General features: G+C 40.6%; 1 protein-coding gene across 1 annotated transcript in view; it reads right to left on the bottom strand.

Annotated features, from left to right (window-relative positions):
• Nucleotides 1-14,614, bottom strand: part of LOC138446670 (ATP-binding cassette sub-family C member 4-like) — a 161,567-nt gene that overhangs the window by 141,681 nt on the left and 5,272 nt on the right. Inside the window, exons 3-5 of the mRNA XM_069601899.1 lie at nucleotides 9,611-9,835; nucleotides 2,176-2,265; nucleotides 704-867 (exon numbers count right to left, since the gene is read on the bottom strand). Of these exons, the coding sequence (XP_069458000.1) occupies nucleotides 704-867; nucleotides 2,176-2,265; nucleotides 9,611-9,835 (479 nt within the window). The remainder of the gene's footprint in view (nucleotides 1-703; nucleotides 868-2,175; nucleotides 2,266-9,610; nucleotides 9,836-14,614) is intronic.

Raw genomic sequence — 14,614 nt, 5'->3', positions numbered from 1 at the left:
CACAGCAGACAGGAAAGGGAATTTCAAATAGACAAAAATATCACATGTAAAGTCATGAAAAAAAAAAAAAAAGAAAAAGAAAAATCTCAAGGAAAAAAAAAAAACTACAAAGAGCACAACACCTCCATCACCTGACAGCCTGGACAACGACCCACCTCCAACCCTCTGGGACCTGCTTCAGGTCTATCTCATCGCCATTAGGTCCTTCATCACCAGCCACTGTTCTATCACATATTCCGCTGGGACTGTGGGGCCTTACTAAGACAAAGTTAATTAAGATTGACGTTGTCCTTGAGGCACTTATAAGTTAATGGAAACACTGACTTAAAAACAAGACATGAAAATAGGTACCTGAAAATTGCTCTAACATAAGAATAACAAAAATGCACGCAGCTAAATTTAAGCCTATAGGATTATTACTATTTAATAAAGTTTACATAACATCAACATAGGTACATTCTGCTTAAGGACCCTTCACTTATTCAGCTATGGTAGTGGGAGGAGCCAGTGAGTACCATCTCCTTTCCCTCTTCAAAATCAGCCTTCAGCTTAAGGCTGGAGCCTCCACCTGCAAAGCCTGAAGGGTCTACAACACACTCAAAAAAGAGACCAGAGAAGGCATTGGTGTGAACACAAGCAACAAGCAGATGCTGCAGGCTACTAAGCACATATCAGCTATTTTTTAAACCAGTGTTTCTCTTACCAAAGTGATGAAAACAACACCCCAAAGCAGCTTTGCAAAAGCAGAAGAATAATGAGAACCGCCATCCCGGCAAGACACGACATTCCTATTTCCATCCAGAGCAGGGCAGTCACTGCGACAGCCTGCAGTGGTCCCATCCACAGATAGTGCAAGAACACTGTTACCTTAAAAGAGAAAGACAAAGCCTTCTTAGGACTGCATACAATAAGACCAGTCAGGACACAGTGTGGGAACAATCTACTCTGAAGGAACAGGCAGGAATCTAAACAGAAATGATCTCAGTGAGTTTTACACCTGCTGAAGCAGAAATCCAAGTGTCCACCCCAGATGACGCTGTTCCGGGGCAGCACAGGGCCGGCCTCAGGGACATCCAGGGAGAACCTGACCAGCACCACTGACAGAAGATGTTGATTTTGTCCACAACACAGATGAGCTCAGGGGTTCCCCAAACTCTCTCTGTCCCAAAATTCAGCCCCATCTCCCCCAGAAGAGCCTGTATTATGGCACCTACCACACTCTCCAACAACTGCTTGTGCATTTACCTTTCGGACAGGCTGTGGCCTTTCCAGGGCAGAAATTAAGGCTTATTCATCCTTCAAATTAAGTAGAGGCCTTATGTGATGTTTGATGAATGAATAATTGAAGGAGAAGTGAAAGTGTTAGTCGCTTAGTCATCCAACTCTTTGCAACCCCATGGATTATAGCCCACCAGGCTCCTCTGTCCATGGAATTATCCTGGCATGATAACTGGAGCAGGGTGCCATTTGCTTCTCCAGGGAATGTTCCTGACCCAGGGATCAAACCCAGGCCTCCTGCATTGCAGGTAGACTCTTTACCATCTGAGCTACCAGGGAAGCTCCCAAACTTAAAGGCAGGATCATCCAGGAAAGAGAACTGTTCTATGCAGATCTGGCCAACAGCTCAACACCCTGGTAACGTGATCTGTTCATAAGGTAAGTGTGAAATGGGTATGATGGGACAGCAGACGGGAGGCTGTGCATGGCTTGATATCACCCACTTGGCATATTCCTCAAAGGCTCTCTGTGAAGCAGCACTGAACAGGGTGCAAAGAAAGAACAATCCCTGCCCACCAGGCCTTCATCATCCAGAGGAGGAGGAAGACAATTCAGGCAGCAACACTGACACTGCAGGCCAAGAAGGGCCACTACGAAACTTCTATGGAGGACCCCTACGAACACTAACCAAGCTGTCCAAGAACACTACTGCCTGCCTATTACTGAAGTATATTGCAGACAATGTCAGAAAAATAAACTTCTCATCTACAGGACAAAACATATTATCACATCTAAGTTGCAAACAGAGGAAATGAGCGTTGGATAAAGAGAACCCTTGTCTTATGTCCTCAACAGAACGCTGACTGACACCAAACCCTGGCACCTGGCATCCCGATAAGCTAAATCCAGTAAGGAGAAGGATGGGAATTGGAAGAGGATCCCTCAGGGGCAGCTTACCTGATCAAACCTGTTCACATCGTTGGACATCAGGTTGACTATCTGGCCTGTGGTGGTCTTCCCCATGGCGGAGCTACTCAGGTGAAGTGACTGAAATGAGAGAAAGATACAGAGAATCGGATTCCTACAGTGATACCAAGTCATTCTGAGAAGATAGCAAAATGGAGTGTGTTTTCATGGGGTCTTGTGTGGTGTCAGGACGAGAATGATGCCTGAAAGCAGGGCTTTGGGGACCCATGTTCATCCTTAGACAATTCAATGCGGCGGCTGCCCTGCCCACAAGGACAGCAAAGTGGGGAGCGGGAGACAGAAGCAAAACCCTCCACCCTGTTTCTCAGTGAACTTGGACCTGCCTGAAGGATAAATGAATGTAGGTTTAGACTTACGAACCAACTAAGTAATTTTCAGCCAAAACCTAAACAGCATATTAAAAAGCAGAGACATCATTATGCCAAGAAAGGTCCATATAGTCAAAGCTATGTTCTTTCCAGTAGTCATGTACTGATGTGAGAGCTGGACCATAAAGAAGGCTGAGCACCGAAGAATTGATGCTTTTGAAATGTGGTTCTAGAGAAGACTCTTGAAAGTCCCCTGGACAGCTAGGAGATCCAACCACTCAAACCTAAGGAAAATCAACCCTGAATACTCATTGTAAGGACTGATACTGAAACTGAAGCTCCAACAGTTTGGCTGCCTGATGCCAAGAGCTGACTCATTGGAGAAGATCATTAATGCTGGGAAACATTAAGGGCAGGAAGAGGAGGGGGCAACAGAGGATGAGATAGTTGGATGGCATCCTTGACTCAATGGACATGAGTCTGTGCAAACTCCAGGAGATAATAAACGACAGGGAAGGCTGGTGTGCTGCAGTCCATGGGGTCACAGAGTTGGACAGGACTTAGCAACTGAACAACAACAAGATGAAAGTGGAGAGGCCACCTTAAGGAAAGAGATTAGGGGACTTGGACTATAAATCTGGTCAGTCATTAATACCAGGTGTGACACCATTTAAACACTCTGGTCTTAGTTTCCTCATTCTGAAACTAACCAGTATACTATTCAAAACACTAATCCTGTGAGGAACCTATGTTCTTAACGCCAGTCTGCTGACTTTACAGAAAGACACACACTGTGCTGTACAATCCCTTGATTTGATAAAAAGCTCTGAAAAATTCCCTAGAGAACTGAGAAACCTGAACAGACCACCTTGAGCTGTTTCAACAGACCATCAACTGGAGCCACGGATCCAAACGAAATATCATGGTTCATAAATTCTTTCTATTTAGTCTTCAAGCTAAACAGAAAAATCAATGCTCAAGAGAAAATGTAAAATGATGTAGCCACAATGGAAGAGAGTATGGCATTTCCTCAAAAACCAAACATGAAATTAGTACACAGCATAGCAATTTCATTTCCCAGAATGTACCCAGAATAACTTACAGCATGAATTTCACTGGTTATTTGTGCACCCTGTTCATAGTACCATTATGTACAACAGTCAAAAGGTAGAAACAACTCAAATGTCCACTAACAGATAAATAGATACACAGTCAGTCGGTCAGTACTGAAACTCAAGTCCATCGAGTCAGTGATGCCATCATACCATCTCATCCTCTGTCGTCCCCTTCTCCTCCTGCCTTCAATCTTCCCCAGCATCAGGGTCTTTTCCAATGAGTCAGTTCTTTGCATCAGACGGCCAAACTATTGGAGTTTCAACTTCAGCATCAGTCCTTCCAATGAATATTCAGGGTTGACTTCCTTTAGGATGGACTGATTGGATCTCCTTGCAGTCCAAGGGACTCTCAGGAGTCTTCTCAAACACCACAGTCCAAAAGCATCAATTATTTGACACTCACCTTTCTTTAGATTCCAACTCTCATCCAAACATGACTACTGGAAAAATCATAGCTTTGACTAGACAGACCTTTGTTGGCAAAGTAATGTCTCTGCTTTTTCATATGCTGTCTAGGTTGATCATAGCTTTTCTTCCAAGGAGCAAGCATCATTTAATTTCATGGCTGCAATCACCATCTGCAGTGATGTTAGAGTCCAAAAAAAAATAAAATCTCTCACTCTTTCCATTGTTTCCCCATCTATTTGCTATGAAGTGATGGGATCAGATGCCATGATTGGGATTTTCTAAATGTTGAGTATTAAACCAGCTTTTTCACTCTCCTCTTTCACTTTCATTAAGAGGCTCTTTAGTTCTTCTTTGCTTTCTGGCATAAGGGTGGTGTCATCTGCGTATCTGAGGTTATTGATATTTCTCCCGGCAATCTTGATTCCAGCCTGTGCTTCATTCAGCCCGACATTTCTCATGATGTGCTTGCTATAAGTTAAATAAACAGGGTGACAATATACAGCCTTGATGTACTTCGTTCCCGATTTGGAACCAGTCTGTTGTTCCATGTCTGATTCTAACTATTGCTTCTAACTACTGCATACAAATTTCTGAGGAGGCAGGGTCAAGTGGTCTGCTATTCCCATCTCCTAAAGAATTTTACACAGTTTGTGGTAATCCACACAGTCAAAAGCTTTGGCATAGTCAATAAAGCAAATGTAGATGTATTTCTGGAACTCTTCCTTTTTTGATGATCCAACAGAGCTTGGCAATTTGACCACAGGTTCCTCTGCCTTTTCTAAACTCACCTTGAACATTTGGAAGTTCACAGTTCACGTGCTCTTAAAGCTTGGATTGTAGAATTTTGAGCATTACTTTGCTAGCATGTGAGAGGAGTGCACCTGTGGGGTAGTTTGAACATTCTTTGGCATTGCTTTCTTTGGGATTGGAATGAAAACTGACCTTTTCCAGTCCTGTGGCCACTGCTGAGTTTTCCACATTTGCTGGCATATTGAGTGCAGCACTTTCAGAGCATCATCTTTTAGGATTTGAAATAGTTCGCCTGGAATTCCATCACCTCCACTAGTTTTGTTCATAGTGATGCTTCCTAAGGCCCACTTGACTTCACATTCCAGGATGTCTGGCTCTCGTCCAGTGATCACACCATCATGGTTATCTGGGTCATGAAGATCTTTTTAGTATATTTCTTCTGTGTATTGGTGCCACCTCTTCCTAATATCTTTTGTTTCTGTCAGGTCCATACCATTTCTGTCCTTTATTGTGCCCATCTTTGCATGAAATGTTACCTTGGTATCTGTAATTTTCTTGAAGAGATCTCTAGTCTTTCCCATTCTATTGTTTTCCTCTATTTGTTTGCATTGATCACTGAGGAAGGCATTCCTATTTCTTCTTGCTATTCTTTGGAACTCTGAATTCAAATGAGTGTATCTTTGCTTTCCTCCTTTGTCTTTAGCTTCTCTTCTTTTCTCAGCTATTTTCAGGGTCTCCTCAGACAACCATTTTGCCTTGTTGCATCTCTTTTTCTTGGGAACGATCTTTATCATGGCCACCTATACAATGTCAAGAACCCCCATCCACAGTTCTTCAGGCAGTTTGTCTATCAGAGCTAATCCCTTGAATCTATTTGTAATTTCCACTGTATAATCATAAGGGATTTGATTTAGGTAATACCTGAATCAGTTCAGTTCAGTTCAGTTTCTCAGTTGTGTCCACCTCTTTGCAACCCCATGGACTGCAGCACGCCAGGCCTCCCTGTCTAACACCAACTCCCAGAGTTTACTCAAACTCATGTCCATTGAGTCAGTGATGCCATCCAACCATCTCATCCTCTGGCATCCCCTTCTCCTCGACCTTAAATCTCTCTTAACATCAGGGTCTTTTAAAATGAGTCACTTCTTCACATCAGGTGGCCAAAGTATTGGAGTTTCAGCTTCCGTATCAGTCCTTCCAATGAGCACTCAGGACTGATCTCCTTTGGGATGGATTGGTTGGATCTCCTTGCTCTCTAAGGGACTCTCAAGAGTCTTCTCCAACACCACAGTTCAAAAGCATCAATTCTTCTGTGCTCAGCTTTCTTTATAGTCAAACTCTCACACCCATACACGACTACTGGAAAAACCATAGACTTGACTAAATGGACCTTTGTTGGCAAAGTAATGTGTCTGCTTTTCAATATGCTGTCTAGTTTGGTCAAAACTTTCCTTCCAAGGGAAAGCGTCTTTTAGTTTCATGGCTGCAGTCACCATTTGCAATGATTTTGGAGCCCCCAAAAATAAAGTCTTTCACTGTTTCCCCATCTATTTGCCATAAAGTGATGGGACCAGATGTCATGATCTTAGTTTTCTCAATGTTTTCCCTACTTTCTTCAACTTATGCCTGATTTTGCCAATAAGGATATACACAATATTGTATATACATGTGAAGGAATATGATTCACCTTTAAAAAGGACTTAAATTCTGACATCTGTTCCAACATGGATGAATCTTGAAGATATTGTACTATATGACATAAAATAATAAACATTGTATGATTTCATTTAAATGAGGGACCTAGAGGAGCCAAATTCATAGAAAGATGTAGTAGAGTCGTGATGACGAAGAGGAGGTGACTGGGGAGTGAGTGTTTAATTAGTGCAGAGGTTAAGTTTTGGAAGAAGAAAAAATTCTGAAGATGCAGAGTGGTGATGGCTGCACAAGAATGTGAATGTATTTAATGTCACTAAATGGTTCACTTAAAAACAGTTAAAATGGTAAATCTTATGTTGTGTATATTTTACCACAGTTGTTAAAATTATGAACCAAAGATGATAAAAGTAATTTTATCAAAAGGTAAATAAATGACAAATCATCTTTATATATGATACATCTCCCAAAATCATTCAAAATCACAAACTATGACCATGAGCTTAGCAGCCATCCCATTTCTAAGACCCAATCTGATTTCTCCCCAGGACCAGGGGTCAGGAGGCAGAGCCTAAGCATGAACCACAGACGTTCATAGGGGCATTTCAGAGCTGCTCGGCAGCCCCAGTTTTGCCCTAAGAAATCAGCCCACCTGTTACCTGCATCTCAGTAGGAATCTAGATGCAAGGCTATCCATAAGGAAATTCCCATGTTTCTGGAATTTCAGGTTATGTACACAGTTTCTGACTTTGAAAGAAACAATTATTTTAGGCTAATTAAGCCAGTAAATGAACACTTAGGGAGATGTTCTCAATCACGTACGCAACATACAAGGTCAGATCACATTTCCCAAAAGAAGCATTCCAAAGTGTTAGTGGGAAGAGGAAGAAAACCAGGTGGACACTGGCTCACCTGTGCAGCTAAGAAAGAGCTTTGTTTGACTAAACCATCATCTCAAATCTAAGTTAAGGTTTTCACAGTACAGTTCTGGTGAAATTTACTGCATACTTATGGGAGCTAAGCATGATCTGGAAAGATAAACATCTAGCTATTTTTTGAGGGGGTTGGGGGCTCCAAAATCACTGCAGATGTGACTGCAGCCATGAAATTAAAAGAGGCTTGCTCCTTGGATGAGAAGCTATGACAAACCTCAGTTCAGTTCAGTTCAGTCTGACAACCCCAGACAGCATATTAAAAAGCAGAGTAATTATTTTGTCAGCAAAGATCCATCTAGTCAAAGCTATGGTTTTTCCACTAATCATGTATGGATGTGAGAGTCTGATATAAAGAAAGCTAAGCACCGAAGAATTGATGTTTTTGAACTATGGTGTTGGAGAAGACTCTTGAGAGTCCCCTGAACTGCAAGGAGATCCAACCAGTCCATCCTAAAGGAAATCAATCCTGAATATTCATTGGAAGGGCTGATGATGAAGGTGAAACTCCAATAGTTGGCTACCTGATGTGAAGAACTGACTCATTGGAAAAGACCCTGATGAGGGGAAAGATTGAAGGCGGGAGAAGAAGGGGATGACAGAGGATGAGATGGTTGGGTGGCATCACCCACTCAAAGGACACGAGTTTGAGTAAACTCTGGGAGTTGGTGATCGACAGGGAGACCTGGTGTGCAGCAGTCCAAAGAGGTTCCAAAGAGTCGGACATGACTGAGCAACTGAACTGAATTTGTGGGGAAATCTGAGTATTTTGTCTACTAAATGGTACAGCAAGGTGCAAAAGAATAACAAAGATGATGATGACTGACCATGAAGACCCTTAACTAGAGGGTATGTCACCCAAGGAGAATCTGGACTCATGCGCCATAGCCAAACACAGACAGTGAGATGCCAGGGCCCTGAGTTCACAGTCCCAAGATTTAACAACATTTTACTAAAGGAAAGATGGGGAAAACACATCCTACATTTTGCCCAGAAAAGTATTCCCAAGAAACAGAAGCTCTAGATAAGCAGCAAATAATAAGAGAAGCAAAACTTTTCATTTAAATTTTTTGGTTTTAGCTTTCAATGAGGATTTTTTCTTTTTGTAGTAAAAATTAAATATATTTAATATGTGCAATGTGATGTTTCGATGTAAATAAACATTGGGAAACACTACAGTAGAAAAACAAACAAACATACGCCATCATCACATGTAGTTACCCTTTTGTATGTATGGTGAGAACACTTAACATCTACTCTCTCTGCAAATTTCAACTATAAAATACAGTTATATAATTTTTTTTTCTAAAAAATTGTAAACAGCCCAGGGCAAACAGACATCCAAGATCAAGTTTATAAAGAGCCCTTCAGCTCATAACACTGGTGTATCTGTGGCAATTCCTTTATAAAATCACCAAAAATCCTTATTTCTTTTAAACTAGTTAAGACCAGGGTGAACTATGGAATAATTCTGCAGCGTTTCTCAATACAAAATCACTGAACACATTAAATCAGGTCTTATTAAAAGTGCTAAACTGCATACTTAAGAAAAAAGAAACACTGAATTAAATAACTTGAATGAATAGCAACAAATTCTCACCAAAATACTAAAAACAGGATACAATTTCAAGTTTCAGCCCAACATTCAGCTCTATTCTTTAATACCATTATAAATAATCATAACTATAGAATATAGTGAGCGAGTCTATGTTTGGCATGGATTCCCTTTATATGCTTTTCTAGTTCACACAATTATATTCAATATGATTAGCTGGGTCATTTAAAAATATAATCATTTCCTTTCTCAAATACATTTTTTGCTCCCAGATTTAATTTTATAAATCCAATCACTGAAGTTTACTTTTAAATACAACTTCAATGTAAAAGAAGGTTAATGAACAACAAAAGTTCCACAAATACAGCTATGAGATTTAAGTATGAAAACATTGAAAACCAGTTTGATAATCAGAATCCATTACAAGCTGAGTGGATATTACACAACAACCTGTGGATAAAAGTTATCAAAGGCAGTCCTGACCCAATCTCAACACAAAACTTTTCATTATTTACTGGTAAAGTTTGCTTAAATGACAAGAACAAAATTGGCCTGATGCAAATAGCAAGCCTCTCTAGGAAGGTGTAAATGATCCCAGTTACAAATTTTTAGTTTTCAGACAACTTTCCCAAAATGTTTCTGATACTCCAGGGGAGGTACACACCGTGGTACTGAGTGACTCACCTTGCGGTAGATCATATGGCACATGGCTACCCTCAGCCTCATCCCCGCACGCTGAATGTGATAGAAGTACAAGTGGTGCAGGACGGCCCACACCAGCACGCAGGCGCTCAGCCCTGCCGCGTAGCCATAGGCTTCATGTAAAGCGGCAGAATCACTGGAATCATAGTTTTCAATATAACTAACCATTTTCCCCAAAAATATGGGTTGAACTACTCTGGTGCCTTCCTGAAAGAAAAAAACCTTAATTAGAAATACAAGTGATGTCAGTGTTTCTTAATACAAGCTTTACTTTTATTAAAGTTAAAATGTTAAAAAACCATCTTGAGAAAACGCTACATTCATGGCTAATCTAAAAGAAAAATGCACAGATCCACTATCTCAAAGAAGACAAGCACACAACAGTGTTAGTTTTAATGTAAGCCAAAATCTTACAAAGACAATAAAGCCTTAGTATTGGGTTGGCTGAAAAGTTTTGGTTTTTAAGTAAAAATAAAAGGCACATTTTTCATTTTCACCAAGAACTTTGTTGAACAACCTTTTCAAAGTTCTGTTCCATTACCTTCTTCCATTTTTCAGGCAATTTCCTAATTTCATCTTCCCAAAACTTTGTATCTTTTTGAGGAAAACTCTGTATCTATTTCAGGTGCCTTTTACAGTCTTCTAGAGAATTAAAATTTTCTTCCAGTAAGAGAATTTTGTAAAAAACAAAATAAATGGAAATCTGAAAGTGCAATATCTGGTAAATATGGAAGATGAGTTAGATCCTCCAGGTCAGGCTGTAACAGTTTCTGCCTGGTCATAAAAGAAACATGCGGTCTTACATTATCCTGATGGAAGATAATGCATTTTCTGTTGACTAATTTCAGACACTTTTCATCAAGTGCTGCTTTAAGTTGATATAATTGGGAGAAGTACTCATTGGAATTAACTGTTTGGTTTTCCGGAAGAAGCTCATAATGGAGGACTCCCTTTCAGTCCCACAATATACATAACATCAACTTCTCTGGATGAAGACTGGACTTTGATGTGGCTAGTAGTGGTTCATTTCACTTATCCCATGATCTTTTCCATTCCACATCAGTGTACAGTATCTACTTTTTATCGCCTATCACAATTTGTTTTTTAAAAAGGAGCATTTTATTAATAGTTACATATCAGTAGAGAATTGAGCGTGGAAATATGGTCAAGAAGGGTTTTTTGCCCCCAGCTTAACTTAGGTGGAAACCAAACCACAAAGTGATTAACATAAACAAAATGGTAAAATGACTTTCAACTTTTTTTTTTTTTTTTGGATATTTGGAGTATGTTGACTATCTCCCACATGATATAACATTGATTGCTCTCAATCAATGTCTGGATTTGATCTCTATCAACTTCTACTATCAACTGGTCTACTCAACTGTGGAGCATCAGCCACAAAGAAACCTCCAGCACAAAACTTTTCTCTTTTTTTTTTGGCTGTGTTGAGTCTTCATTGCAGTGCGCAGGCTTCTCTTGTTGGGAACTGCCAGTTTAGTTGCCCTGAGGCATGTAATATCTTACTTCCGTGACCAGAGATCAAACTTGTGACCCCTGCATTGAAAGGCAGACTCTTAGGACCACCAGGGACGTTCCCAGATGGGTTTTCTTTTGAGAGCTCTCTACTGTCTGTACAAAGTTGAGGCACCCACACACAAGAGGAAAGGAAGGAGAATCCAAACCTCAAAATGTGAAGCATAACTAAAAAGCATTTTCTGCTCAACCAACTAGTGCCTGCTCAAATTATTTACAGCAAGCTGACCCCATCTCTCAAATGGATGAGGCACTCAAATGAATGAGGCACTCAAATGGATGAGGCCCTCCTGTATTGCTCTACATATACACGTTCATAGGCTGTAACACCTGCCTTACCTTCCACAAGGTAACGGGAGATTTCATCTACTCCAGAGAAGAGAAGACAATGTTGTGGAAGAATTATGAGTAAGATAACCATATCAGAGTAAGATGACCAGTTTTCAAGAACACAAAGGCTTACTGCTGCATTTCCAGAAAGCCCCATCATTCACCCCTAGAGGTGCTAAAAGCTTAAGAAGATTCCCTCACATCATAGATTATAAAACACACTGTTAATAGAGTTTACTGAGATAGAAGTCTGGAGGCTTACACAGAGAAGCAAGAATGTCAAACTACACAAGGCAGTCCCAGCCCAGATATGATCAAGGGAAGCCCAGTGCTACAGGCTACAAACCTGGGGCTCTCCACCAGAAGCCCAGCAGTAAACCTGCCATCCCAAAGTGTCCTAAAACTGTGATTCTCTTTGGGAATCACTGCTGTTACTTAGCTCTCTATTTGGTCCTAATATCGTAATTACAGGAAAAGTAAGAGTAATGTCACCTACTTAAAGAATAATATAAATGCAACAAATCAAGCCAAAAAAAAAATACTACAAAATAAAGGCAGGTCATTACTGCCTAAATGTCTCAATTTTTCTGCTGAGAGACAGAATTTAATATGCCAGTTGAGCAAACAGCCTCACTAAGGAGTAATGCCAGTCCGGGACCTATAGCTTCTAATCTTCTGTCTGTTCCTAATCCTAACCCTCAATTAGTGAGGTAAAAAACAACTGAGAAAGTATTCACTATCAAACTTGAAACTGGGGGCTCTCCTGATAGCTCAGTTGGTAAAGAATTCACCTGCAATGAGGAGACCCCTGTTTGACTTCTGGGTCAGGAAGATCCACTGGAGAAGGGATAGGCTACCCACTCCAGTATTCTTGGGCTTCCCTTGTGGCTCAGCTGGTAAAGAATCCACCCACAATGTGGGAGACCTGGGTTTGATCCCTGGGTTGGGAAGATCCCCTGAAGAAGGGAAAGGTACCCACTCTGTTAGTCTGGCCTGGAGAATTCCATGGACTGTATAGTCTATGGGGGTCGCAAAGAGTCAGACACAATTGAGTGACTTTCACAAACTTGAAACTAACTAAATTAAAACTTTCTGGATAAGCAGGGAGAAGATCAAAAATTGTTCCCAAAACCTTTCATCTTTGACGTCAGTCTAAGCTTGATCTGGAAAGACTCTTGAGAGTCCCTTGGACTGCAAGGAAATCCAACCAGTCTATCCTGAAGGAGATCAGCCCTGGGATTTCTTTGGAGGGAATGATGCTAAAGCTGAAACTCCAGTACTTTGGCCACCTCATGTGAAGAGTTGACTCATTGGAAAAGACTCTGATGCTGGGAGGGATTGAGGGCAGGAGGAGAAGGGGACGACAGAAGATGAGATGGCTGGATGGCATCACGGACTCGATGGACGTGAGTCTGAGTGAACTCCAGGAGTTGGTGATGGACAGGGAGGCCTGGTGTGCTGCGATTCATGGGGTCACAAAGAGTCGGATATGACTGAGCGACTGAACTGAACTGAAGCTTGATCTGTGAATATTCTTTCCACAAACCAATTGAGATTAGAGTTCTTATTCCTTCACAGGAATTCTTCACAACTGTGAAACCATAAAAGATTTTTAAAAGAGTCCAATACAATATGACAACATTCGTTCAAGTTTCCACAGGAATCTCACAGTATGAGACAGACAGACAGACATTTCACGGTGCAGTCCCTAGTATTCAACCTTCTGAAAGTACCTGACTTTCGGGCCCCATTTCCTGCTTCTTAGGGGAACTTCTCAGAGGGTTAAGTGCTAAAATTTCCTTAGTCAGTATAGTTTCTCCATTACATTTTTACATGTACTTAAAAGGTTTCTTACCCAACTCCACCATCTCCACTTCATAAGAAAAATTAAGGAAACACAGAAAATAGAAACAAGCTATCAAAGAAAAAAACGCTTGAGTGAAATATATAAGCAGAAAAGAATGAGCTTATAAAAAAAATGAATAGAAAGTTTATCTTCAGAAATGGGGGAATAGGTGACAAAGAGTAGAGCTGAGAAAGATCCAGAGCTAAGGAGGAAAAGCAGTGAATCTGGGAAAATAATAACCATTAGGATTCTAAATATAACTTCACTCCTCCTGACACAGTGGTCTTCATCCTGACTGCAGCTTAGCATCACCTGGGAGGGGTTAGGAGCACTCTGAGGCCTGAAACCCAGCCTCCAAAAACTGATATAGGTTCAAATGATTAGAGACGGAGCCTGAAGTTCCCCCTCCCTAGAAGATGCTGGATGCAGAAACTAATCCCATGTAAGCATCTGCTATTCTCCTGCATCATCCAGGCATCTGGACGTGGAGGGGTCATGAATCTGCTCTGAAGGATTTACAAGTGCCACAGAGGGTTTTAACCAGAGTCCCATGTTACATATCATCCTTCTAGGACAATTCCTTACGAATCCAAACTCTTGAGACTCCAATGATGAAATTCAGACCTTTCATTTGACACTACAGAAAAATAGTAAATGTTTATAAAATACTAAATCTACAAAATAAAAACATGAATCAAAATTTGTAATGTTACCTCTAAAAGGGAAGGGAGAATTAGAATGGAGCCAACAAGGATATCAGTCTTCCTTAAAAACAGCCTCTTCTGTTGGTAGAGTTTGAAAACATTATCAGTTCAGTTCAGTCACTCAGTCGTGTCTGATTCTTTGCAACCCCATGGACCACACACGCCAGGCCTCCCTGTCCATCACCAATTCCCAAAGTCTATTCAAACCCATCTCCACTGAGTCAGTGATGCCATCCAACCATCTCATCCTCTGTTGTCCCCTTCTCCTCCTGTCTTCAATCTTTCCCAGCAAAACATTATACAGAATTATAATTATAAAACAATAAAGTTTTAAAAAGCAATTCCTAAAATTTTAGAGTAAAATGAAACAAAAGTTATATCCATCCAGCAGGCTGAGTTATACAAAAAAGAATTATTAAAAGCAGTTGTAAAAAAATAATTTGAAAACACATTCCCTGTGTGATATGCCTAAGGACAATATGAACAGCAAAAAAAAAAAAAAAAAAGCTTCCAAAAGTCACATTATGGTTACTAGTGTTGATACTATAAGATTTTTAAAGGATTAATTATGTT

This window comes from Ovis canadensis, chromosome 10 (genome assembly GCF_042477335.2).
Source record: "Ovis canadensis isolate MfBH-ARS-UI-01 breed Bighorn chromosome 10, ARS-UI_OviCan_v2, whole genome shotgun sequence".
Lineage (NCBI taxonomy): Eukaryota > Metazoa > Chordata > Mammalia > Artiodactyla > Bovidae > Ovis > Ovis canadensis.
This window is presented reverse-complemented; position numbering and strand designations above follow the sequence as displayed.